At 36.9% G+C, this 27424-nt stretch overlaps 1 protein-coding gene and 1 long non-coding RNA gene across 6 annotated transcripts in view; both read left to right on the top strand.

The window, feature by feature from the left end:
• The window catches only part of LOC147844722 (uncharacterized), a 101756-nt gene that overhangs the window by 47459 nt on the left and 26873 nt on the right, over window positions 1-27424 (top strand). For 4 of the 5 annotated variants that reach the window (XM_087248283.1, XM_087248280.1, XM_087248284.1 and 1 more), the window contains exon 5: window positions 2640-3621. The exons of the other annotated variant lie outside the window; for it this stretch is intronic. In XM_087248283.1, coding sequence (XP_087104409.1) covers window positions 2640-2697 — 58 coding nt within the window. In that variant the 3' untranslated portion in view covers window positions 2698-3621. Of the gene's footprint in view, window positions 1-2639; window positions 3622-27424 lie in introns of those variants that run through there. 5 annotated transcript variants of the gene reach the window in all.
• Window positions 11332-13279, top strand: LOC147844724 (uncharacterized). Its single transcript, XR_015483186.1, has 2 exons — window positions 11332-11643; window positions 12802-13279. It is a non-coding gene; the product is annotated as an uncharacterized LOC147844724 (long non-coding RNA).

The raw sequence follows: 27424 nt of genomic DNA, 5'->3' as shown, positions 1-27424 counted from the left end.
TTGAATACAATTTGTTCATTTTTACAGTTTGCAGTCTAACAACAGACATGTTTTTCCTTTGTGAGTGGATGACAACATGATTCCTGCTTAGACTGAAAAAACTACAAAGGAGCTATATTATGCATGCTAGGTCTGTCAGTGGCAATTTTACTTTGTGAAGAAACACAATGCAAATGTAAACATAGTCTGAACACATAATGTGAATAAAATTTTCACAGAATTGTTTTCGCAGCTTACAGAAATGGAGTTGTTTTCAAAAACTTTCAAAAACACTTTGAAACCTGTTTTTAAAGCACTTGCATGGTACCAAAGTGCTGTTCTGTGTAAATGAATGGCCATTTCCTATTTTTATGTTTTTAGTTAAAAATGGCACTCCCAGTATTGGATAAATGTCTGTGAGTGCATGTTCCTGCTGAGCAAATGCCATTGAGATGAATGGGAGTGGTAATAGCGACTTTAATAGTTCAGTCTGTCAGTGATCAGATCAGCGCTGAAGTGCTGTGGTTTCTTTCCAGTTCAAAGAAAATGATTTAAGCATCTTGTACCCTAAGAGGGAACACTTCGAAAGGGATTTTCATTTGCTTGACTTACATTTGGGGATCTGTGGCCTGTTTTCAGAGAACTGAAGCCCCTCCGCCGCTGGTCATTAATCTTTTATGTCTTGTACCGTCTTAATTCTAGAAAAAAAGAAGCACAACAGGCCTGATGGATTTCTTGTTTACCTTTTCCCTTTTGTGGTTTCTGCTTCTTCACGTGTATAAAAAAATAAAGATTCTCTCTCTAACCTCAGAGGTAATTATCACCTGATTTATAACTGAAGGACCTTCTGCTTGAATGGAACTCAATTAGTCTCTTGAAATACAATATAAATGTCCCAGTATGACAAGTAATTAGACCAAGATGCATTCAAGAAACTAAAATCAAAATCTCATTTAATCATCTTCTTTTTTCTTTTAGTTTCATCTTGCTTCATTATCATAAATCTAATCCTTTTGAAAATAGTGTATAATGCCCTATTCACACGGGGTGTCAGCGTCAACGCTTCCCATTCACTTTGAATGTGTCACGCCAAGCGTTGCCGAACTGCATTGTGGACGGCAGCGTCAGCCAATCAGACCGCTGAATGCAAATACACTAGACAGTGGCCTATTGCTGACTGAATTTCATTGGCTGACGTTTCTATGATGATCGCTTCAGCCCCAACTTCAGACACGCCTTCAGTCAAGCGTTGACGCTAAAGCCCCTTGTGAATGGGGCAATAGTGTTTAAAGAAATTGGTTAGTCAGAAATTAAAACTCATAGATTTGACATAGAAATGGCATGTCTCACTGTGGAAAAAGAAGCCTGCTTAATTAGGCTTTTTCAAAAATGAACTTTTATTTAGTGTGTATTTGTGAAAGTTAGGTTTTAATGACCTAAAAAGTCATCTTTTTGGGACACGTTGCTGGAGCTGCACCAAATGATCTTTCCTATATGCAGAGTACATGCATTGCGTAGGGCCCCTGCTCTACCAGGGCGCCCACTTGCTATCAAACATTATATAATAGCAAGAGCTTTGCATTTTATTCTGGTTTCCAGTGATTATGCAAACACTACAAAATGGGAAAAGACGGCATTCCACTGCTTTAAAGCCATGCGCCATTCTTCCTGTGTAAAGTGGTACTAATCAACTTACATAATACACATTTGAATGCATGTTAATTTGAGGTATAAATGGTCTGGCTTTTCTGCTGACCACTTGTGATGTGATCACTAAATATTTTACTTGCACATGACTGAAAATTGCAAAAGCTAGTTTTCAAGCATCTTAGTGCAGCACATTGGAATATTTTGTAAATAATATTTCTTTGTTCTTAACAGAAAAGCTGCCGTGTTAATTGTGATTAAACTTAAATTTTAACTTAAATTGTACAGAAAAGAGCAGCATGAACACCCTTCAAAATATCTTCCTTTGGTTTCACCGAAGAAAATTAGCTGACATTTTCCTTTAAAGCCATTATTAAATCTTGCCTTCACTCGTCCTTTACTGGCTGTTCAGTCGTGATGCGCTTGATTGAACTGACGGAAAATAAAACCGGAGAAGAAAATTCTATTAGGTGCCGGTTTTTAATCAGAGCTTACGCTGCCGAAAAGAGCTTTGAATTCATGCTTTACAAAAGGTCCACAGGGGCTACAATTACACAGAGGAGGTTAGTTTAATAACACCCAGGAGCTATACAGGACAGATTAAATTTCATATTCGGTTTGCTTGTTGAAAATGCATTGTATATACATGAGTGGTCCCATTAGGCCGTGGCTTTAAAATTAGATGTCCTGTCAGCATTCATATTACTGGGTAATCAATATAATGTAAGTGAAACGGTGAACAAGAATGGGAAAATGCATCAGATTAATGCTGATTTTTTCTTGAGACGTACCTGGGTATTAATAAACAAGCCTATTGTGTGGGTTCATTATCTATATAGCAGATGTTAGGACTGAGCACTTTAATGCATTCGCATTTTCCATCGCATGATGGGAAACAATCTTAAAGCAGGGCTAAAATGAACTGTAATCCCCGCAGGCCGCATTCTGTCTATATGATTCATTGTGATCTTCCGTGGTTCGTTCAACCTGTTTTGTTTTTAATATCCTTTCAGCCTGGAGAGGGGGAAAATGCTTTACACAACGTCCACTTCAGGACCAACCCTAATGTGACGGATCTGGGCCTATTTAATGGTGACAGATGGATGACATTATAGACCTCGACTAACCTTTAAAGTTGGTTGATGAATATGTGGAGTGTCGAATCGTCTTTTATCTTTGGCCAAACGAGGCCTCGATGTCCGTTATGAAGATTAAATCGGCTTGTATGATGGTGCTAATGTTGTCTAGGTTTAATAATGTTACAGCGTTTGTATGAAGATACATGAAATGAAGATTGATTGTGTGTGGAATTACACTCTCATTCTGTGCTCATTTTATTCGGCCGCCTTACAGCAAAAACATCTGCTAAACCGATTTGAGTAGCCAATGTAATGTAACACGTCATTAACTAGACGTCAGAATGGGTTTGAGGGGGGAAATGTTATCTTAGCAGTAATGACTTTTTATATTCCATAAAGTGGACCGAATGTCCATTTTAATGTACTTTTGAATGTACTTTCGTTTAGCAAATGCAGTGAAGCATGATTCACTTACTTTTTTGAGAAGGTTTCCCTTTAGCACTTTTATAATCATGTCCTAATATATTCCTCATCAACAAGGTCATAAAACTTATACATCCATTTGAGCTTATTTTTACAATAGCAAAGATTTCAACCCTGGCTCATTGGACAATGTGTTTATGGTAATATTTCTAAAGTTTCGCAAACTCATGATGGATGGTTTACATGGGTATATGATCATTTTAAAACACTATATTATTCATACAAGGTCAGTAGTTGGTTTTATCACTTTGTAAAGAAACACTAACTTACTGCACACATGGTCAAGTCCACCATATTTTGGGTTTCACTCACTTGTAAATTGCACGACAATAGACTGAATACATGCTGTTCATACATGGATGAATTTCACTAAATAACTTTTTTTGTACTTTACACAAAGAAGATAAAGTGAGATTGTGTTGTTTTCGAAAAATTTGTACATTGAGAGCCCTTTTCAAAAGCTTCTAGGCCCCCAAAAATGCTTTTATTATGATGGATGTTTTGCTGATTTTAGCGCCGCTAAAAGTTTAATGCTCTGTCACATTGAGGAAAAAAAAATCCTACTGACACCAAACCTTACCCTAAAGTAGTTATAGCATGCTAAATAATGTGATATAATATTTAAAAATAAATAAATATACATATGTTTCTTATTATTTCAAGAAAAAGAAAGCATCGCTGTATCTACAAATTCTAACTGTGTGTCTGTGTCTACTATGTCCACAAATTCTAAAGGCTGCTTACAAATTCTAATGTTGCATAAAACAAATCAGACATTTTAACAGTGTAAACAAACAAAAATAAAGAGTAAATAAATACTGTATCATTTACAAAGGTACTATCTACATGTACAGTTTTGTCAGCTTGAAAACACAAAGAACATTCAGGAAAACAAAAACACTTGAAACAGAGTTGAGTTGCTTCTTTGCAGTCTTATCGCTTTCTGAACATGGCTTGGTTACTTAAAATATTGTTTAAAATATCGCAACAAAATATCGCAATATGTAAATTTGTAATATTCTGATCATTTTAATATATAGACCATTTTGAGGGATGTAAACAATAACAATGGTCTTAACGTATTTCCTGTTTTACATTTTTCATTTCCTATCCTTAGAATCAAAAAAGGTCCCCGTGTTAATGAATAATGCTATTATTTATGCTATGTTTAACATTGGTGTGTATGTGTGAACAGGTCCTTTTTGAAAATACCGGTAAATTCGTTCTGGCTATTTTCCGGAAAGAGAAGTTGTAAGATTACTGGTAATTTGCCGGAATGTTGCGCTGTGTGAATGCAGAAAGAAGATTTCCGGAAAGAGCGCATGCACGTCTAGAACGTGTTGACGTGACGACGCCTGCTTTAGCCAATCAGAACAGTCAGAAGCATTCACGTCCATGCGGTTTATGAGAATAAAAGCCTTTGAATATTTTACCAGACATATTTAGCTGCTAGATGTTAGTCAGATAACGTCATATGTTCATCTTAATGCCAACTGTGTAAATAATTATCGATAAGATGCTTATGATAAGCGGTTGTTTGTTTACCTTCAAGCTTTGCGTGTGCCCGTGAAACAGCCCGTGAGCACCAGCACACACACATATCATGTACATCTCAACATGCGAAAGTGTTTCTCTTATACGCTTTCATTGGAGTTGTTCACAATACTGATCCATCTACAGAGTTTGTGATGTAGTCAAATGTTTACAAATACAAGCCTAGCCGTTTAGAGGTCATTTCTGGTTAATTATGTCAGAATTTACCGGTATTTTGGAATGGATGTGTGAATGCTCTTTTCTGGAAAAATTCTGCAACGTCCTCGCCTGTGTGAACAGCGCTTTTTTGAATTTACCGGTAAAGTCATTCCGGTAATTTTCCAGATATTTACTGGAATCAGTGTGTGAAAGTGGCTTTTGACAACAAGCAGCCAATGATTATGGGCCAATGACATCACCACATTGAAATGGTCTATAGTTCAGTAATGGACTACTGTATATGCACATAGACTTTAAATTTGCAGCCAAACTCCCCAAGGGCTTCTGGTGAACTGTCTTTCCATTACAAAATTGTCATGTTTAATATCTGACTTCTTTAAAAATCAGCGATCTTTATTGCCTGTTAGATATTTGATATAAAGTTGGTCTCAGATCGGACAAGAAGCACTGCATTAAGTTCCATTTCCCCCCACAATGTCTTATGACAGTTTATTTTACCCCAATATTTTCAATGGAATTTCTGCACTAGCTAGTGCTGCTGACGGTGTCTTTCATCTCGTTTTACGCTTGAACAACTAAATAGATGCTAATGTCTTAACTGAGTGTATTGTAATTACACTACAACATCAATGCTGTGAAAACAACCTTGTAAAATTGAAAATACTCACATTAAGCTTTCACCAGAAGTTTATCGTTGGCTATAAAACTCTAGCTGTGCATAGAGCCCTATCTTATCTGTGTTAACAAAAGCTATCCTTATATAATAACATATCTAGAGCAAAAATTCAAGCATTTGCTCTAGTTTGAATGCTCCTGGTGTTATTTGTGGCTTTTCCACCACAACACAATACAAATAATGCAATTCTGGTACAGTGTCACGTTGTGCAGGTTTTGGGTGTAATTTTCATTGCATGAGCACTGAAGCAATGAGAGTCTTCACTGGTCATTGTGTGTGTTATGATGCATGAAATTTCTGTGATAGCATAAAAGCAGTAGCATCTTCTTAGCACATTTCTCCATGTGCAATGTATTCAGGTGACAAATAAGACATGTTTTTACATATCAATCAAACTTACCCTGAAAACTACAGAGTAAAATGGCAGCTCTTTGCAGCAAATGTTCCATCTCACATGTAGCATCAGAATGCATTAACCACAGAGACACCATCCACTTCGCCCAACTCTCACCCCTGCAACCCTCTAATCATCTGTTAAAGAATTGATATTGAATGTCTTCAATGGTTTCATCCTCAATAATTTTACTCTCTGGCTCAAACTGAAAAGGCAAAACAGATGAAAAATGTCATATCACTACTCAGGATGCATTGCAATATCAAGGTGTCAACAATGTTCAATAGCAGACTACTATACCCATCCTTGTAAATGATATTGCAGTACTTCTACCAAGCAAGGCAAATAAGTCGTAAAGGTGCTGTATACTGCATTGGTTGATTGTTCTCTTATATCAGTTGATCTGAATAATCCAACATGATTCAGTAGCCTACATGTGTTTGTTGAAAACTCACAATAAACACAATATATTTATAAAAGAGACAAATAAACCTACATTACACCTCTTCAGAGTGCAGCTGAATGAATATATAGTCTGTAAATACTGCATTTTGCGTCTGCATTGCTTCGCTTCTTTCTGAGTTTTTTATAATCACACTTTTCTGTATTCTTCAGATATGCCTTGGTATATGATGCCCATATTTTCTTTGTAACCATTTACAAAGTGCCAAGCATAGGATACCTTTTTAATCTGTTCAAACAGTGTACCACAGTCTAATGCAGAGATGCCTAAACTAGGGCCAAAGTTGGCCCATGGTAACCTTTGATTTGGCTCATCATGCCATCTGAGAAGAGAGGGAGAATGATGACAATGGTTTAGAGATTGTATGTAACCTTTTATTTGTTTGTTTTATTGTTTAACTACAAAAAAAGCTAACCAAAATTAAATGTTTCAATTTAAATGGTATAAATTGATCAGATTAGTTAATCAGACGGATAGAAAACAATGCAGAGACTTTGGTGAGCGAATCAAGGCAAAGGCAGACTGTTATAAATGTGATGGTTTTACTGCATTTGTTAATACAATAGTAATGTTTTTCTATTTAGCAATAATATGAAATGATTTAGGAAATTACTCATGGCAACTTTAATGTAAAATAGTTAGATAGGTATTTTTGACTTCGACCCATGGCTTTTAATGATATTTGGTTTTTGACCCTTCATACAAAAAAGTTTGTGCACCCTTGGTCTAATCACTTGGTAATAGCCATTAGCACAAAAACAGCAAAGCAACTAGCAAATGTTCAACATCAAGCCTGATCAAGTAACCCTCTTAATTAAACTTTAACACTTCAACTCAGCTACATGTACTTTATCTTACAGTTTAAAGAAAACACACTGTGACATTAGGGATATTTAAAGCAATGTGATATTGTGCTAATTGCTTCAATTAGGCTGTTGCTATTCCTGAGTATAGACTTTCTTGAACTGTTAGAGTCTTCATCAACCTCTCCAGTAACATTCAGCTCCGTTTCACATACTGTATGCTTTTGGTATCCCAAAAGCTGAGAGTAATTGTGGAAATGAACTTGACAGACAGTCCAATTTAGCCATCAGGTATCAGTCAGTCTAAGGTAGAGGCGGTCTGGGATTTCTCAGAAGGTGCCACAGGAGCTAATTTGAGTGATCCTTGGGTCCGTGGCAATTCTAACAACAAGGCCACAACGAGCTACACAAGTAACTTTATACAACAAACCGTCAACTTGTACTCAAACACAAATTGGCTCGCACCAAACGTGCTGTCCGTCAAAACACGGGGAGAATAGGGTTGGCTGAACCCACAGGAATTAAACTGAGGCTAGAATCGCAAACAACAAAAAAAAGCCCATTGATATTCCGCCTGCAAGGTGTTCTTCGAAAGTGTTTTGGATGCTAACTTTGTAAGAACACAAGATCTGCCCTTCTATTTGATCTGTCAAAGCTGTCGCATGAAGAATGGAGTGTAGACGCATATTCATTGCTATTTCCCCAGAGGGGCGTTTATTGTGCGCGACAGCGACTAAGGTTGAATGGGTAAATATTTCAGCGTGGATTGTGATGTCCTGTGAGAGACAAGGTGAATTATCCCAGTGCTCTTTGTTGAAGTGGTTCGGTCAAGATAAGGTGACATGTTTTGCTCTTTAGACAAGTGGTGGTCTTTTAGTGTTAGTCAGTCCAATCCTACTTGCTTCCTGCAATGAAATGTGTTGACTTCAGGTGCTGGCGTGCTTGTTAATCATTGCCTAGATGCCCTTACAGGGCCGACAAGCACTTTCACAACTCGTCTAGTTCTTCAGAGGCTCTCTTGTTTGGAGCTTGTACCAGGAGCTGCTCTAGCTGCGAGGTAATTGGAAAGAGCATAGAACTGCCTCGTAGCTAAGTGTTGTTCTTCTGTTGTTCTGTAAACAATCGTCTCGTTGGATTTGCCATGACTAATGATTATGGAGTCCTGCTGTGACTAAGTGGTTCACAAGGACGCTTTTGAGCATGCGCCTCTGTTCTCAGATCAGCGTTCTTTAACTGACGGTGAGTTCACTAGCATTATAGGTGAAATGCTTTCTGTAGAGTCTTGTGAAATAATAGTCTGAATGTACACAGATAAACAATGGCAAGTGAGCACACTTTGTTCAATCAGTGTAAATCTATTCTGCTCGGATGCTCTCAGCTCTCTATGCTAACACCATGTTTACTATCAGTGACAAGATGAATGAATTGGCAACTTTGCTAATTAGTGTGGGTTAATTAGTTGTTGTTGCTAAAGGAAACAGTGCTGCTGGGTCAATGAATAATCAGGTCCAAAAAGAGTGATTCCTTCCAATTCCAACCTCTTCTGTGACCCATTTTGCTTCTGTCCTAACTAAAGGGGAAAACAACAAGATAAAGAAAAGTCCTCATAAGTTTAAAACCAAACATTTTTGAATACTTGTTTATGCATCGGAATATTTGCACATCCAAATTAAACAATTAATTGCATGTGTATTTTTCAAATCATATTTCACAGTGTTTTTCTTTCATTCTTCTTTTATCCTTTTTTTAAACAAAACACCATTAATTATTCATTTAGAAATATCAGTCAGAACTAACCTTGCCTGTCATGACCTTTATTAGCGAACCAAAACCATTCAAATATTAATAACGAGTAAATCAGCTTCGCTTTTAATATTTTCTTCTAATAAATTATAAATGTAATATGCGGAAAAATGCTCAGTGTTTTTTTTCTTTTCTTTTTTTTAAAGAGCCTTTATTTCTCTCTCTCTCACACACACACACACACACACACACACACACACACACACACACACACACACACACACACACACACACTTACACACAAATACATACATACATACATAACAGCGATATTTATACATTATACATTATTACGATATTTCCAATCTATATCCAGGGGTGGACCTAAACAATAAGCAAGCTTAGCAGCAGCTTAGGGCTGGAATTAGGGGGCTCCGGCCAATGCCAAGAAGCCTATATTAATCATATAGCTTTTTTATACATTTTTAATCATATGTTGTAAAATGTTATTGCTTCTTTTCTAAACTGGGGACCCCTCAGGAATAATGGAATGCTTCTTCCATACTGCACATGCGCGAGGTGTGAGCACAATCAAAGAAACTGCCAGTGTTGCTAACTCAGCAACTTTTCAGACTCGAAATTAGTGCTGAATTTAAAAGAAAAGTGACTAGCAAATGTTTTTAGGTGTTACTGGAGATTTTTTGAGGCTCTCATGTGTCCGTGCTGTACCGTTCCTAACGTTACTCTTTGCAACAAGCTGCGGGTGATGCTGTCGGTCTCTGCCCCGCTTCAGAGAACTCTTTTAAATTTAATCATTTAATGGACTGTTTATTCTTTTTTTGCTGTTGTTCACAATCACAGAGATTTTAGTGAGCGGTCAGAGTAGAGGTAGAGTGGTATTATTAATCTACGGTAGCCACTGCCAACTTATCCAGCATATGTTTTACGCAGCAGATGTAGTTGTTAACATTTAATTGAATGGCTCTTTACAATACTAGTGTCGTGGTTTTGTTGCTGATTAAGTTTGAGATTTAAGGTTAGAAATTTGACTGCAAACACTAAAGAATGCAAACTCATCCCAAAGCCCCCAGAAGTATTGTGATACCAGATCCTAAAGAGGTCTAACAATTAAAACAGTGTAAAGAAATGACACTTGGGTTATGTCAATCTTCACAGAGCAAGCATATACTCCTTTACCCCAGACAGATCAAATACGCAAGTCATTACAAATCACAAAACATATCTGTAGTATTGTACTGTAACACATGCAGACCATGTCAAGATTGAGTCCAAATGTTCACCAAAAATACCAAAACTATGGAAATACACTTTTGAACTAACACTTGAGATAAAACCATGGATGTTATATCTAGTGTTCTTTACTGGAACAGTGTCTCAGATCTAGTCAAAATATTCTTAGCCAATTCTTAAAAATATATATTTCTTTTTGTGATTATGCCATAAAAGAGATTGGATGCAGACAAGAACCTGAACTTCACATCACAGCGGGACAAACATTCATCATGCTAACAAAATCCTAAAAGCATCCATACTGTCGATTGCCAAGACTACAGATACATAAGAACTGACAAACGGATTCACTTGCCATCTGCTCAAACTGGGGCTTGAAACGCCACCCTAAAAGCAGACTCCCTGCCCATTTTTATCAAGGGAGCATGAGACAAATCTCAGCTGAAGCTAACCAAGCCAATCCATTGTTTTAGAGCTCGCTTCCTTTAAACCTATTGATGAAAGAGAATGCATGCAAGGGAAAAACAGTTTTGGGAATCAAAGGATTACCCCCATCACTTGAGTCTTCCCCTTAGGATGTCATACGCCAGTGCTGCTGCAATTGGGGGGAACGGCAGGACATTTTTCAGTCGTGTAACTCCAGGGTGTTGTTTATGGACTTCAAAGTGAAGCATACAGAACAGCCTGAGGTAAATTAATGGCTGTCCAATCTCCCAACTTTGATTTGACAGGCGTTTCCACTCTGCCTTTCTCGTGCACTCGAGGGCAATTTTGCTTTGACGAACTCTTCATGTAATGAGAAGCTACAGAAAATGAGAGACAGGGAAGGTCTGTCCATTTGAGAACTTTTTTTTAACCGCTTTTCCTCTTAGGGGTTTCCAGGCTCCCAACCTTTTAAAGTCACACATTGATGGTTTCCGGGTCCATTGTAATTCCGTCCTTACTGAGAACAAATATACGCAAGCGCCACTCTCCAAGTTCTTCCACAATCCACACAAGAATTCATGTTTAAATGACAGAGTGCTCCAGTTACTGTCAATTACTATTATCTCTCCAACCAGGCGCACACTGAGCCTACAACTAAAACAGATGATAAGAACAGACATAAAAATGCATTCCACATTTCTGAATGACCTTACGAGGGACTGTTAATGCAGAAAAGAATTTTAATTCCACTGCGACGGAATATTATAATAAAAGAACCTGTCAAGGAGTGGTAAAATGGAAGGACATTCTGAGGAGAATGGCATCAAGATCAAATCCAGATATTGCAAAAGTGGACGCAGTAAAAGGAATGGCTTTACATTAACCTTGGTTTTCTGGTATGCTTCATTCTTATTGAACATTTACAGCCTTCTGAATCGATTGATTTTGAAGAAAGACCACAAAACATCAATTGTCATTCTCCAACTGTAAGTAGTCATACATTTATGTGTGAATTCTGTGTATAAATGTTTTTTTTTTAATACATTAGTGAACTATTAGAACAATTTCAGGAAATATCAATGAACTATTTGAACAATTTTAACAAAAAGGACACCAATGAACAATTTAAATGATATCATGAGCAAAATCATATAAGGATTTTCATACTGAACTGTATTCAAACTAGCCATAAAAATGGAAAACAATGGTGGTTCAAGTATGCACAAGCATCCATAAAATCATTTTTTTTTTTTTAAAGTAAACTCCCTTGTTGATTTCAGAGTTTAGAATACAGTGACTATAGTTTGAGCTGACAGTAGGGGCTTCCACAATGCAGGAGCATTTGCATAGTTCCTAGAACTATTGATCGTAATACCAGCTTTTTGTATTTCAGAAATGTAAAGATTTTAGTTATAGGGATGCTTTTAGGGTCTAATTTAGCTCTTTTGTTTTCATAAGTCTAACCAAGTGCAATATCAATTCTCTGTGATGCAAATGTACACTGATTGGGCAATTGCAAGCCAAATTAAACACCAGAACAGAATGCGCTTACCCCCTAACCAATTTCACCAGTAGGACTTGTTCCTGGATCAACATCTATGTTGATCCTGGAACAACATTCCAATCAGCCAATCAGAATTAAGCGAAACGTTTACCGTTTATGTTAAGTTTAGGCTTACGGTTAGGTGTATGCACTTCTACATGAGTGTTATCCAACTATTATTCCCCTTTGATTTTGGAAATAATTTACAGTCATGGAGTTTAGGGGTAGGGAATAGGTATGGATTACATTTTCGAACAAAAACACAGTTGGTAATCCAGGATCGCATCGTACTTGGCAAAATCATGACGTGCTGCTCTTACCTGTCTCCTTTGTTATAGATGATTTTGCCTTTCAGGCCTGCTTTTTGTTCTTGTCATCAATCTATCTCTGTAATCACAAAATCAACAATAAACAATGAAAACGTAGCTCGCAGCTATTTTGTTGAAAACCCTTATTTAAGTTCCCTTCAGTTAATTTTTGTCTGTGAAAATACATTTTTCTTCAGTGTTATTTAGAAGTTCTAACTTAAAATACAATGTATTACAGATCACATCAGGTCATCTGTAATGAATATTCTTGTTTTACACTCTTTGTCCACCAGGTGATATTGTGAGTAGATAAAGCCTTGAGCTTGAGGCTTCATATCATCAACACTGGCTACAACAGCAGAAGACCACACCAGTGCCTTTCCAGACCAATATCATGAGAAAAATTAACTATTTTATGTCTTGTCAGAAGCGATGCAGTGGCGCAGTAGGTAGTGCTGATGCCTCAAAGCAAGAAGGTCGCTGGGTCACTGGTTTGAGCCTTGGCTGGGTCAGTTGGCGTTTCTGTGTGGAGTTTGCATGTTCTCCCTGTGTTTGCTCCGGTTTCCCCCACAGTCCAAAGACATGTGGTACAGGTGAATTGGGTAGGCTAAACTGTCTGTAGTGTATGAGTGCGTTTGTGAATGAGTGTGTGTGAATGTTTCCCAAAGATGGGTTGCATCCTCTGCGTAAAAAATGTGCTGGATAAGTTGGCGATTCATTCCGCTGTGGCCACCACGGATTAATAAAGGGACTAAGCTGAAAATTAATAAATGAATGTCTTGTCTAATTTGAGTCCATACAGTTTCATTTAAATTAAAATGTATTATTTTAAAAGGAGATGCCCCCCCCCCCCCCCCCAAACCCAACTTCTAAACACAACCATCATTAGGGGAAGAGCAAATTGTATTAAAATGTACGAATGAGAAACAATTTTTACAGTTGTGTCAACTATATTAAAAAGTAACAAATTGCTGTAAGATTGAGTTGGCCATTTTTGTCAGCTAATAACAGGAAAATGAGGCTACAGACTCATCAAAATTAAAAAGATTGAAAAAAGTTTGCTGGTCTGACAAATTTCGTTTTTTGCTGTGACATTCAGATTGTATTGTCAGATTTCAGAATAATGAAAAATTGCATTCATCCTGTCTTGAAATAATGGTTTAGGATGCTGGTCGTGCAACGGTGTATTTCTTTTAAATATTTTTGCTGACCATGTCCATCTCTTTATAACCACAGAATGAGTTCAGACAATCTCAAACTAGTTTCTAGAACATGATTTTGAGTTGTTGAATCTATGCCACAAATAATTAGGAGGGCTTCAAAGTCAAAATTGAAAACAATTTTGTGCTTGCAAGGTACTTGTATTAAAATGGCTAGTGTATGTATGTAAGAATGTTATGGCTGTACTGTATAAAAAAGCTAATACACTTACAGTATGGAAAGGGGCTAATCAGAGGCCTATATTCTGGGTCACATCAAATTGCTTAAAGGTTTTAGACAGGGGTGTCCAAACTCGGTCCTTAAGGGCTGGTGTCCTGCAGATTGTAGCTCCAACTTGCCTCAACACACCTGCAAGAATGTTTCTAGAAAGCCTAGTGATAGCTTAATTAGCTAGCTCAGGTGTGTCTGATTGGGGTTGGAATTAAAATTTGCAGGACAGCGGCCCTCCAGGACCGAGCTTGGACATGCCTTGTTTAAGACAAGAACTTCTCTTTGGGGAGATTGTTATGTTTGCTAAGAGTGATCAAATGCTGTGGAGATGGTTAGTGGATGTTTATTCAAACTGCTAACCATGGATATGCAGTCACTCATTTAAAAGACTCCAGATTAATTAACATTTAACAATTAACAACAAGGCAAATAACCTATTTATACTTATGCATTAGTTGTGATTGACTGATTTAGTGAGTACTTTTCTTGTGCATATAAATAGGAATAATCCAGGCAGATCCAGAGTTTTCCAAGATCCCAAAGTATTTTACTATTGCACATAACTTGTCCTGCTTGAGAAGCACTGCAGTAACAGAACAGGGAGTTGAAAGCTCCATTTGTGACTTGATCTTATAAAGGTCTTTGGTCTGCCCTCTACTCCTGTTTGTTTCTTTGATGCTTTACTAACCTTTGATTATCTGAGCCTTTACAAGCCTTTTTTGTCCCTCATATATGTCAGCAGCCTGTTGCCGCACCTGTTGTGCTGAGCGTCATAGTCGAAAGCAAATTAAAGCAGGTGAGCCCAATGGGCTGCAGGCAGGAAATTGATTTTCTCTTCAGAAGAACTAAAGCCTCCTCCGACTCCAATGAGATGTTTTAGAGGGGAAGCGCTGCTAGTGGAAAGAGCAGATTTTTTTCGTGGTTGCCTAATCTCTTATTGGACAGGCTATGTAATCCGCACATCTGCTATGCTGGAGAACACTGAGCAAGCATATGTAAAGCAGCCTTGGTTTAATGATTTATGGTCTCTTTTATTCAATAAATCATGGGCTCTAAGTGCAAAACCATGAGGGAGTTTTGAATCAGAACATGATCCTGCAGATGTTGTCTAATGGCGGGTCATAGGTCGCTGCTGATGTGCTGTAGTAGAGAAAAAGCAAGAGTAAGTAAAAAATACCACTAACCACACGTGTGTGTGTGTGTGTGTGTGTGTGTGTGTGTGTGTGTGTGTGTGTGTGTGTGTGTGTGTGTGTGTGTGTGTGTGTGTGTGTGTGTGTGTGTTTGTGTTTGTGTTTGTGTGCCTGTTTTTTATCTGCCTCAATAGCTTTTCAACTATCTATCTATCTATCTATCTATCTATCTATCTATCTATCTATCTATCTATCTATCTATCTATCTATCTATCTATCTATCTATCTATCTATCTATCTATCTATCTATCTATCTATCTATCTGTCTATCCATCTATCTATCTATCTATCCATCCATCCATCTGTCATCTTTCTGTCTATTGTCTCTGTGCTGTCCTTCCATTGGTCCATCCATCCATCCATCCATCCATCCATCCATCCATCCATCCATCCATCCATCCATCCATCCATCCATCCATCCATTTGTGTGCCTGTTTTTCATCTGCCTCAATAGCTTTTCAACTATCTATCTATCTATCTATCTATCTATCTATCTATCTATCTATCTATCTATCTATCTATCTATCTATCCATCCATCCATCCATCCATCCATCCATCCATCCATCCATCCATCCATCCATCCATCCATCCATCCATCCATCCATCCATCCATCTATCTATCTATCATGTATCCATTCAACTGTCAACTCACTGTCATCTTTCTGTTGTCTCTGTCTGTGCTGTCATTTCTTCCATCCGTCTATCTATCCATCCATCCATCCATCCATCCATTCATTCATCCATTCATCCATCCATCCATCCATCCATCCATCCATCCATCCATCCATCCATCCATCCATCCATCCATCCATCCATCCATCCATCTATCTATCTATCATGTATCCATTCAACTGTCAACTCACTGTCATCTTTCTGTTGTCTCTGTCTGTGCTGTCATTTCTTCCATCCGTCTATCTATCCATCCATCCATCCATCCATCCATTCATTCATCCATTCATCCATCCATCCATCCATCCATCCATCCATCCATCCATCCATCCAGCCATCCATCCATCTATCTGTCAGCTTTCTCTCTATTGTCTTTGTGCTTTTATTCCATCTTTATATTATTCTATCTATCTATCTATCTATCTATCTATCTATCTATCTATCTATCTATCTATCTATCTATCTATCTATCTAACTATCTATCTATCTATCTATCTATCTATCTATCTATCTATCTATCTATCTATCTATCTATCTATCTATCTATCTATCTATCTATCTATCTATCTATCTATCTATTTTTTCTGTCTGTGCTGTTATTCCATCTATCCTTCTGTCCATTCATCCATCCATGATCTTTCTCTCTATTTTCCCTGTCTGTGCTGTCATTCTTTCCATCCATCCATACATCCATCATCTTTCTGTCTATTTTCCTTGTTTGTGCTGTCATTCCTTCAATTCATCCATGCATCCATCTATCCATTCACCCATCCATCTATTCATCCATCCATCCATCCATCCATTTGTCATCATTCTCTATTGCTGTCATTCCATCAGTCCATCCATCTTTCCATCATCTTTTTATTTTCTGTCTGTGCTGTCATTCCATCCATCTATCCATCCATTCATCCATCCATCTGTCATATTCTTGATTCTCTCTGTGCTGTCATTCCATCGGTTTATCCATTCATCTATTTATCCATCCATTCATCAGTCCATCCATCCATCTTTCTGTCCTCTGTGTATCTATCTTTTATCCATTCAACTATCTTTATATCTGTCTGTCTGTCTGTCTGTCATCTTTCTATATATTGTCTATCTATGCTGTCATTCTTTCCAATCATCCGTCCATTTATTCATCTGTCTGTCTGTCTGTCTGTCTGTCTGTAATTTATCCATCTACACATCCATCCATCCAATCATCTTATAGAATTTCTGTTGTCCTATCTACCCATCTAGAGGTGAATTAGTTTGCCTTTTGCTATTAGGCACTAATCAGAAGGCAATGAAGTTTGGACGTGCCCTTTAATTGCCTCGCAGTATCAGTATGTTTATGCAAGCAGCTTCTGCTCTGGAAAATTAACTGTCAGCTTGTTTGCTGATGTACGTAAATAAACAAGAAATGGATGCGAAGACAATTTGTTTTTGGTCCTTTCATCCTGTAACGGGGTAACTGTCAAAACAGATAAAAGGAAATGCAGAAAAGTTTGCCAAGTGAGGGGAACAGGGATGAAACGAGGATGACACGATATTATAAGAGACCCCATTTTGCCACCTTGATAGCAGCAACGCATTGAATGTTGGGATGAAAGACGTCTTTCAGCTTTAACATCCTGCGCTGTACTTATGTACTAGTTCCATACGGGATGTACACTAAAAAAACAATCCAGCCTTGAAATTGTTTGGCTGTTTTTATGTAGAGCTCTGCTGCATGGTTACCCTGGAATCTAACAAAGGCTAATTAGTGGCGTTTGTTAAGACAAGAATCACTGTTATTATAGGTAAGTGAACATATCAAACATGATATCTTTCTCAGCTATTTACAATTACACACATAACCAGCTAGATTTTTAAATACAGCTTTAATAACTTTGAACTTGTTTATATTGGACAGTTAACATCAAATAAGACACTACAGTGAAAAGTTTAATACTCATGGGGCATGTGCCATCTGTCAGCTGGGTTTATCTGCTGTTTCACTGATTCACATGGTTATGTGTCCTCAGAAAATAGCATATACATTTAGAACTAACAAGGCTTTAAAATGCAAGCAGATAATAAACTTCCATGTTTATGAAGGACTGTAGTGTCTCATGAGCACTGTAGGCATGTTAAAACCAGTCAAAACCAGTTTTTTTCTGAGAGTGTGTAAAACAGGCTGTATGTTTCTTATGGAAATGGGGTGGAAGCAGCAGCTCATTTACATTTAAAGAAACACAAGAAAAAAAGGTGTTTTTGCTTAAAGTAAAAAATTAAGAAATTAAGTATCATTTGAAATGTTCTTCCAAAATAAGAATTTCTCTCAACTCCTTATGTTTATGTTCAGTTATTTCATTTTGGGTAATAAAAAGAACCTATTCATGATCAAAAATCAGATGTTTTACACATAAGAACTCTCAATTAGGTATTCCACAACATGATAAGTTCAGAGTACAATGAAAATGAAAATATCAAGGTATACTTGAATCTTTATATGTGTTAGTCAGTATTGCAACTTTTCTTAGTTGTCGTAGTATGAAATAAAAACATTCAGTTTGTTTCAAAATTGTGGCTTTAAAAAAAAAGATTATAAAGATTATAAATTTAAAAATTATTCAATATTAAATTTCAATATTTTCTAGAGAACAATAAACTTGTCAATAAACTTTTTTGAAAACACTTACATATAAACTCACCACCACATGTTATAAAATATAAAACTCTGGAAGCTGTTTAATAATATTTTTTATTCAGTTCAAGTTTCAGATAGAGTTTGTAGAGAGCTATCCAGGAAGTAGATATAGTCATGCCGACAGCATACACACACACAAACTGCATCTACAGGTAACCTTTATGCATAATTTATACATGGAGAGAGGCAATATGTTCTGAAAAATAATATTCTTCAGATTCTTCTCTCCACCCTTTCTTCACTGGAACCCCACTTTGCTGGTTTGAGTCTTACCTACCCAGAATATCACCAACTTTCATGGTACCCTGGAGGGGAAAAATATCCAAAGCAAATGTATTGGTCATGGATGCTCCTCAGGGATAAGTTCTTGGACCTCTTCTATTCTCAGTTTACACATTGCTGGAAAACCCATCATTGAAGCACATGTTTTTCCTCACAGCTCTATATCTCATTTTAACCATTAGAAAGATTGGGCCCTTCCTCACAGAATAGGCTGCACACATTCTTATCCAAGCTTTTGTCATTTGTAGACTGGACTACTGTAATGCTCTTTTAACAAACTGCTTTCATTTGTGTTGGGATGACAAAGTGGTCTGAAGGTACTTTTCCCACTGCGTTTCGATACCTAGAACACCTAGGTACTTCGTAGTTCCACCTTCAGTGAGGATCCGAGCAAGCTTTACTGTAACCAGAATATGACATATACTCACTGCTGATCACGGACTGCTCAGATCAGTGATGCATCATCAGATTTGCAACACCAAACCCGCTATATTTAAATATTCAGCAGATTCCACTGCTGTGTTGTTGGTTCTCTTAATTAAACCATATTTATTCCACCTCAAGTAAAAGACTTGTGAAATGACAGTGTTGTGGTCAGAAGAAGAGGTCCAGACGTTCCTCTCATTGGTGGCTACATTAAGAAGAAAATACAGCCAGAGAGGGCCAATCCAGAATGCAGATTTTTTTCTGGAAGTCAAAGCAGTAGAGGTTGCACAACTATTGTGGTAATCCCACCCACTTTAAGCAGCACTAAACTGTACAGAAAATGTAAACTAAGTCAAGCAACACCAAAGTGAGCCGAAGTTGAAATATAAAGTATCTCACATGGGGAAAGAGGCTTTAAGTGCGTTTTTCAGGTAAAGGTCTCTGCTGCAGGCCTATGTTGGAATCCCACTTCTGGCAAAAGCAAATCTTTGGCCAGTTATGATCTGATGGTTTAAGACGCAAACTACTGGTCCAAAGGAAACAGGTTTGAGTCTTGACACCAATAGGGATTGTAGGCAGGAGGAGTAAATGTACTAGTATTCATCCTCAATACCTCTACTGAGTTAAGACCCCTGAGCACCAACCCCCCAACTGCTTTATATTTTTGTACTGGCTGCTTAAGTTTCAGTCATACCTCCTATCTCCACTCGCTCCTTGAAGTCTTCAACCTCTTCAGAAGCTTTTGGACGATAGGTGAGTGCCATCTTGTGGTACTATCTCAGAGAGACTCTTACTTTCCAAAACTTTTCATTCACTGTTTCTCACTGGTGGAATGATCTAACCCAAGTGTGCCCAATTTCGGTCCTGGAGGGCTGACGTCCTGCAGAGTTTAGCTTCAGCTTGCTTCAACACACCTGCCAGGAAGTTTCTAGTAAGTGCTTGTTCAGCTGTCTCTAATTGGGTTCAAACTAAACTCTGAAGGTCAGGACTATTGCCGCAGTCACATTACAGTTTGTGCTTGCGAAATTCTGTCGAACTGCACTGCGGAAAAGGGCGGTATTAAACAAGATTTTTAGACATTTAGATTTTTAGGCGATTGGTCCATATTTAAAATTTCTGTCCAGAGAGGTCATGTTTTGATCTTTGATTGGTCTCATGCAGTCATAAGATGCGATTTCGCTGGTCAAAGTTCACCAAGCTTAAACTTCCTTATGCAGCGAACTGCGAAATTTGTCGCACAAACTTGCATTTCCGGTCTGCCACATTTGCGTGCGTATGAATGGAAGTCTATGGGGCGGTAAGTGCAGTGTGACGGCAGCTTAAGTTTGGACACCTCTGATCTAACCAATTTCATGTGGACTGATGAATGACAATGTTCAAAACTAATCTTTTCTGTAAGACCTTCACTATATTCTTACAACCAAAAAAAAAAAAAAAAAAGTCGATATCTCCTTCATTTGTAAATTGCTTTGTATAAAATGGCATGGTAAATGACTACAAGTAAATGTAACGTAGAGATCCCGTGTGTACTTTGTCCACTCAAACTAAAGCTTTGGTACCAGCAATACAATGGTACTAGTTGTACAACGGCCTCTCATTAGTTGACCACGAAAAAGGCCTTACATTAAAAGCATCTGCAGGGTAAAAAAATAATAATGCATAATGGCGAACACACCAAACTGATGCAGAAATGATGTAAATGATGAGAGCTGTTGGCATGCTGCAGGCTAGCACCTCACATGTCAGTGTTGCCAGAAAACAGCATATAAACAGCTTTACTGTCTGTGTCCTCACTGTATTCAACGCTTTAGCTGACAAACAGGACAAATGACTGTCCAGGATCGGGTTGTACATGAATGACTGCACCAAAACACAGCCGACACTGCAGGCTTATCTAGAGATGTGACCCCCTCTGCCTGCCCGTGGTCAAGAAGTTCATCTGAAACGTCTGCAGGAACGCGATAACCGCGGATTTAGACGCTCGGTGGCACGTGTAGTTCTGTCATGCAAGATACTGACGGCTGGCTGTTCAACATTCACAAAGCATTATTTTCCTGTTGATTTGTTGTTGTGCTGTTTTGTTTTCCCATTTTTTGTCCCTGTGACAAGTGCCATGAATTTTCCTCCAGGGATAAATAAAGAATGTCTGTCTGTTTTTCTTTATAGTCATTTTAACAACAAAGGCTTTATTTCAGCCCGATTACTGTGGGATTTTATTGTGTATCATAACTGTGCCAATGTTATATATACAGTGAATAAAAAGTTATCCTTGCAGGAGAATATACTGCAAATGGATTGTACACTAGTTAAATTTATAATCGGGGTGCGTTTCAGATATGAGTTATAAATTAAAAATTAGCTTTTGATTATAAAGAAAAAAAAAATTCTTCCCAATTTTCCAGCACAGTTAGTTTTAGTTATAGGGATTAAGGATTTGCTTTCCCAATATGTTTAGAGGAACAGAGAGATTAGACATTTCATTTCAGCATTAGCAACACACACGCACACACACTCACACATATTTCCTCATTCCATGCAACAGCAACGTTAGCAGGAAACTCATATTATTGTTGGTGGTTTTTATAATCAGTTGATTATATTATTTGCAACAGTTTATAACTGATCATATGTAATCTGAATTATGCAATCATATTCCAAAAAACCTCAGAAATTCTGTAAAAATGAGATTGCATTTTTTTGGATTACAAGATTACAAGTTGTTGACACAATGGTGGTAAATAATTTAAATTTTATTCATTTTCCTCATTTTCTTATAAGCTTCCTTAATAATAATCGTATTGTTTATATTTCAAGCAGTACTTCATCCAATTAAACATTTACCTTTCAATTCAGTTTAATATTATTTGTTTTATTTTTCAAGTAATATACTTTAAGTTCAAAACATAGTTAAATATAAATGTGTTTGATCAAGAGCTCAACTAAGAAATATTTGTTTTGACCAATGTAAAATATTAATGTTACTTACACAGTAACGACCCATAGCACTACAGCCAGGTGCATCATGGGAAATGGTTTAGAGTAAGACTGTGTCCGAAGTCGCATACTTCCATACAATATAGAAGGCTAAAATCAGTATGCGAACTGAGTATATCTGAATTCATAGAATTTGAAAAGCAGTGTGCAAGATACCCGAATGACGTGCTACTTTCGTGAGATTCCAAAGTGTGTATACAATGGACACTACGCTATCCCATGATGCTCCTTGAAATAATTCATGAATGGGAGTGGGAAAGGTCAAGGAGTATGCTTAAATTTAAATGCAGTACCTACTAAGTAGTAGGCGGTTTCGGACGCAGCCTTAGTTCATGTGTCATATTAGTTATTGTTATAAAATAGGGCTGTTTTGTTATAAAGTGAAGTTTATTTATAAACTAATTTCGAGGATCACGTGCTTATGATTTATCACAGCTGATCTCGTATTAGCTAATCATGATCTTCCAATCATATGATTCCTAAGTTAGTATAAATAACCACAGTCTTCATTCTACTTTATCTTCGTTTGGAAGAAACCCCCCCTCCTCCCTATTCTCCTCCTTTACCATTGGGCGGCCCGGCGGCCCAGTGGTTAGCACTTTTAGCCCCACAGCAAGAACACTCCCAGCCATAGTCCCACCAAGCTGGTGGGCGTTTCTGTGAGGAGTGTGTATATTCTCCCTGTGTCTGCGTTGGTTTTCCACTGGTTCTCCGGTTTATACATTATGCATAACAGACTTAGCTAATCAGGCACTTGTCTAGCTCCCTTTTCCTCACGTGCTCCCTTAGCTACTGCAGCCTGGGAGTTCTAAGATGCACCGAGTTCAAGATCCCCTCTTGCTCTGCGAACGGGAGGGAGCCCTGGGCTTGAGGATCTCTTGAGCTCAGGGCTCTTTCCTGGGACTGCATGCCAAACAAGCTTTTTATGGATCATCAGCAAAGTGTGAACTCTTGAAATCTCTGTGTGTTCATGTTTGAGTTGGCTTCTGTGATTTGAGCCCAATATTTTATTTATTTATAAAGGAAGCACCCCAGTGGTATGGTTCTGTTAAGGGCTTTTCATGTCGTATTGCGTGGGTTTCCTCCGGGTGCTCCAGTTTCCCCCTCCACAGTCCAAAGACATGCGGTAATGGTGAACTGGGAAAAAATATAAAAAAGATGTGTAAAAGATGTGCTGGATAAGTTGCTGGTTCATTCCGCTGAGGCGACCCCATATTAATAAAGGGACTAAGCCGAAAATAAAATGCATGAATGAATGAAATTGTCTGTGTATGGGTGTTTTCCAGTGATGGGTCGCCGCTGGAATGGCATCCGCTGCTTAAAACATATGCTTGATAAGTTGGCGGTTCATTTCACTGTGGCGACCCCTGATTAATAAAGGGACTAAGCCGAAAATGAATGAATGATAGTATTGTCTTATCTACTTATTCTGCCAGATTGCTGACAACAGACACTCAGGGTTGTGTGGTGTATGGGACATGAGTGTTCTCTTTGCAAACGTGCTGATATGCGTAAAATTATGCACCATAAATGCTAGCACCCTGCTAGCCATTTAGATGAATTAAACAGTTAAGTTATAGTCAGGTTATAGTAGCTCCAGTTGCCCACATACAGCGATCATTACAATGTGCTTTGTATTTTCATGGACTTAAAAAAATACTGTTTAAGGCAAAGGATTTATTTTCCATTGGCTCAAGAGAACAAATTTAGATGTGAAACCATTACCCTATTTTATTTATTTATTGGATGAATCAACATTTTATAGCAATTGTTGTTTTGATTAAAGCTTTTAAAAGTTTAGAAATAAAAAGTTAATTGACTTTCTTCAACAAGACAAATATGCTTAGGTTATATAAAATTGTTCACATGGAGATAGAAAATATTGTTTTGGCAAATGGTTTGTTTTTCATTGAGTCAAGTGATACAATTTAGATGTGAACCATTACCCTAATCTTTTTTTTTTTTTAATTAGATGAATGAAAGCTTTTTTTCCCAATGCATGTAAATATCATGTGTAGTCATTTGTGATCCATGCTTTTGATTTTGGCGGCAAAATTAAAAACAAAATATGAGCAAGTCCGAAAGTAATCCAAAAGTAATCTAAATAAACTACTTAAATAAAATTATGGGCTACAATTTTAGTTATGTAGCTAGTAATTAGTAACAGACTACTGTTTGTAAGTGATCAATGCAGCAGATAGATGCTGTTGGAAATAACCTAAATACAATTTTCCTATAGGACACCAGACATTAACAGCTTATTGACTATTGAAAATTTCAGCAATATTTTTATTATCTAAGATTATAGCAAGGCAGTGAGGAAAATGAAAACAGTGCTCAGTGCAGCATTTGCACACTTAAAAATATATATATTTTTTATTATTATTTATTGGTATCAACAGAAGATCCTTTAACATTCAAATATATGTTTTATTAAACAAATGAAGTAAAGTTTTTGTTGTTTACATACACACACATTTACAATGGTTCTTTTATAAACTGTTTAGTTCATAAAACAATTCTTAGGGTAATCAAAGATAGTTCTTATATGGCATCAATGCACCTTTTGTGTGGTGTGGTCTGTAAATACTAATATACACCTTCAAGGCATCTTTAAGGTAAAAAAAAAAAAAAAAAAAAAGTTGCATATGTGGTAGATATAAACAATTTCCATAGTGACCGATTTTGTATTTTCTTTTCCTTACACAGTACATGAACATTGCATTATATTATTTTTTTCACTTTTGCTGAAACAATAATTCTGGCTGTGGAACAGGGCTCTACCTACCTCTAATTTATATCAGCGTGAGGAAATAAACAATGCTACCAGTTCATACATAATAATAAAAAAAAACACGCTTCTTCAATTGCTGTGCGAAAATTTGGTTTGCTGCTTTAATTACTTATTGATTATACTAATGCAAATTATCCAAATAGGAGGCACATATCATTGTGCAAGACTAGACTAGCCTACTGATGAGAGAATAGTTATGCAGTATTAAAGAGCAGAGCCACATTGCCCTCTAGCGGAGAAACTCAATATTCAAGAATAAATGCACAAGTCAAACGCTGCAGTTCAATTAAAACGGTTAGCTTATTATTCATGTGCAGCATTATAACTCTATTATATAAAAAGCACAACATCATTGCAATTATTGCTGTAATGAAGATTATTTAACGGATGATGATGAGCTGCAACAATCAAAGTGCGTGACAGTTGTTGGTTTTTCACTTTGCATTTTCATAACCCCTGAGATGAGGTTAATATTTTAAGAGTACTGTGCTTTGAATGACACATTTACAACGTACAAGAAGGAAACTGGCAGACTGTGAGCATCCGTGTCACAAGTTATGAGAACACATGAAAAATTCATTTGCATCGCTTCTAGAGATTGCTTTGTTGTGCTAGGCTATATGGACCTTCAAGCAGGGCGAAAAATATGAGTGGCATATGGCCGTGTTTTTATTATTTCACAGAGCATTCCCCTTTCAAGTAACCCCAAAATGTCATAAAAACTCAACTTTTATATATGGGAGGTGGTCATTTCTGGCATAAAGTTGGATATTCGCTAAATTGGGACCGTCTTTAAGGTTATACATGACATTAGTAGACACATTTCTAACTTAGCACAAGTTTAGGATTTGAGGAGAATGGATTTCGTCACAAAACTGTGGAGTGCTCATGTATACACAACTTTAGATCTCAAATATAATGCACAACTTTTAACTTTTTTATTGTTCTATTTATTTTTCAGCATTTGAGATTTTTTTTTAAATTATTATTTACAGTATTTTTGTACTAATGTCAAATTTGTGTAATATATTTGAGCCCTACATTAACATCTTTACAGGTTCTGTGACTAAATCATTCTCCACATATGCTAAGTGAGAGATGTCTATCCTTTTAAGTGGTGATAGAATACTGTTTCCGGTGTTCTGTCGGTTTATCCTACCTTGTCAGATTGTCTATTCAAAAAGTAGGTTGCACATTTTGATCAGATTTTGATCAGATTGATCAGATTTTGCTACCAATGTAAATTTTAATGTGGAGTAGTGTGATATGAAGCTGTAATATCGCCCTAACCTACCTAATCCCTATAACCACAACCTCAGAACCATTCAAATACAGTGTTGATAGCATAATCTAATGAGTAGGATAAAATGTCAGATAAACCCGGTCCAAGCTGATACTCATTTGAATTTAGAAAATATTTGTTTATGGCTACCTTTAAGTCATATTAAAGTGAATTTTATATAAAATCATGGTGTAGTCTTAGAACTTGCTGCACCACAGACACCAATATTTTAACAAATATATACATATTCCGATTGTGATTATTGAAAGTATTACATCGCTTTATAAACGTTTATTATTGCCATTTGTTGAGTCTCCCCTTAGTTTGATATAGCCATTGGACCTGGAGACCCCTTTCGAATGATGTCAGACTTAACAAGCAGATACCAATGTCGTTACTTGTCTGTAACTTTAGAGATGGCCCCTAAATTTGTAAATTTATCAAACATCTAATATCAAACCAACTTTATGTCAGTGTGGTACAAAATTAGTTGTCTGAACTTAAGGATGACAAGATTGTATACTATTTAAAAACTGATCGTTTTTGTTGCATTTATCAAATTACAGGTGCTCCTTTGCTGATGTGGGGATTTATTAGTTTAAAAGCACTTCGATTGAAATTCATTTATGCACATCTTCTGTCTGCTATTGATTTCATCTGAACTGATGGCAGATGAAAGGCTTGCTAACATGATAGAATATAATGAGTTTGCAAATGGTAACAGTCAAATAATAAATGCTGCTGTGAAGATGAATAAAGTATTAATGATTAATATAATAGGAATTTGTTTGACTTAAGAATCTGCACCTTTTCAGCAAAAATTGCAAAACTATGACCAATAGATAGTTTTAAAAAATCATTTATATTTCATGGTCAAGAATTATCCTTTGTCGTCTCAGAATATGAATTGATATTCTCTAGCAGTGTAACATTTTTAAGTGTGTTAAAAGTTAGAACAGTGAGGCATTTATATATATATATATATATATATATATATATATATATATATATATATATATATATATATGCAAACCAAAGTACTTTCCTTAGAAATATCAAGGTTCTCGAAACATTCTGCATGTGTGGGTGTGTGTATGGAATGTGAAATAAAATGAAAAAATATCTCAGAAAATTATAATTAAAAAACAGAACCTCTGACCACTACACATATAGTTG

Source organism: Danio rerio, chromosome 4, assembly GCF_052040795.2.
Source record: "Danio rerio strain M-AB ecotype USA chromosome 4, GRCz13ab, whole genome shotgun sequence".
Lineage (NCBI taxonomy): Eukaryota > Metazoa > Chordata > Actinopteri > Cypriniformes > Danionidae > Danio > Danio rerio.
This window is presented reverse-complemented; position numbering and strand designations above follow the sequence as displayed.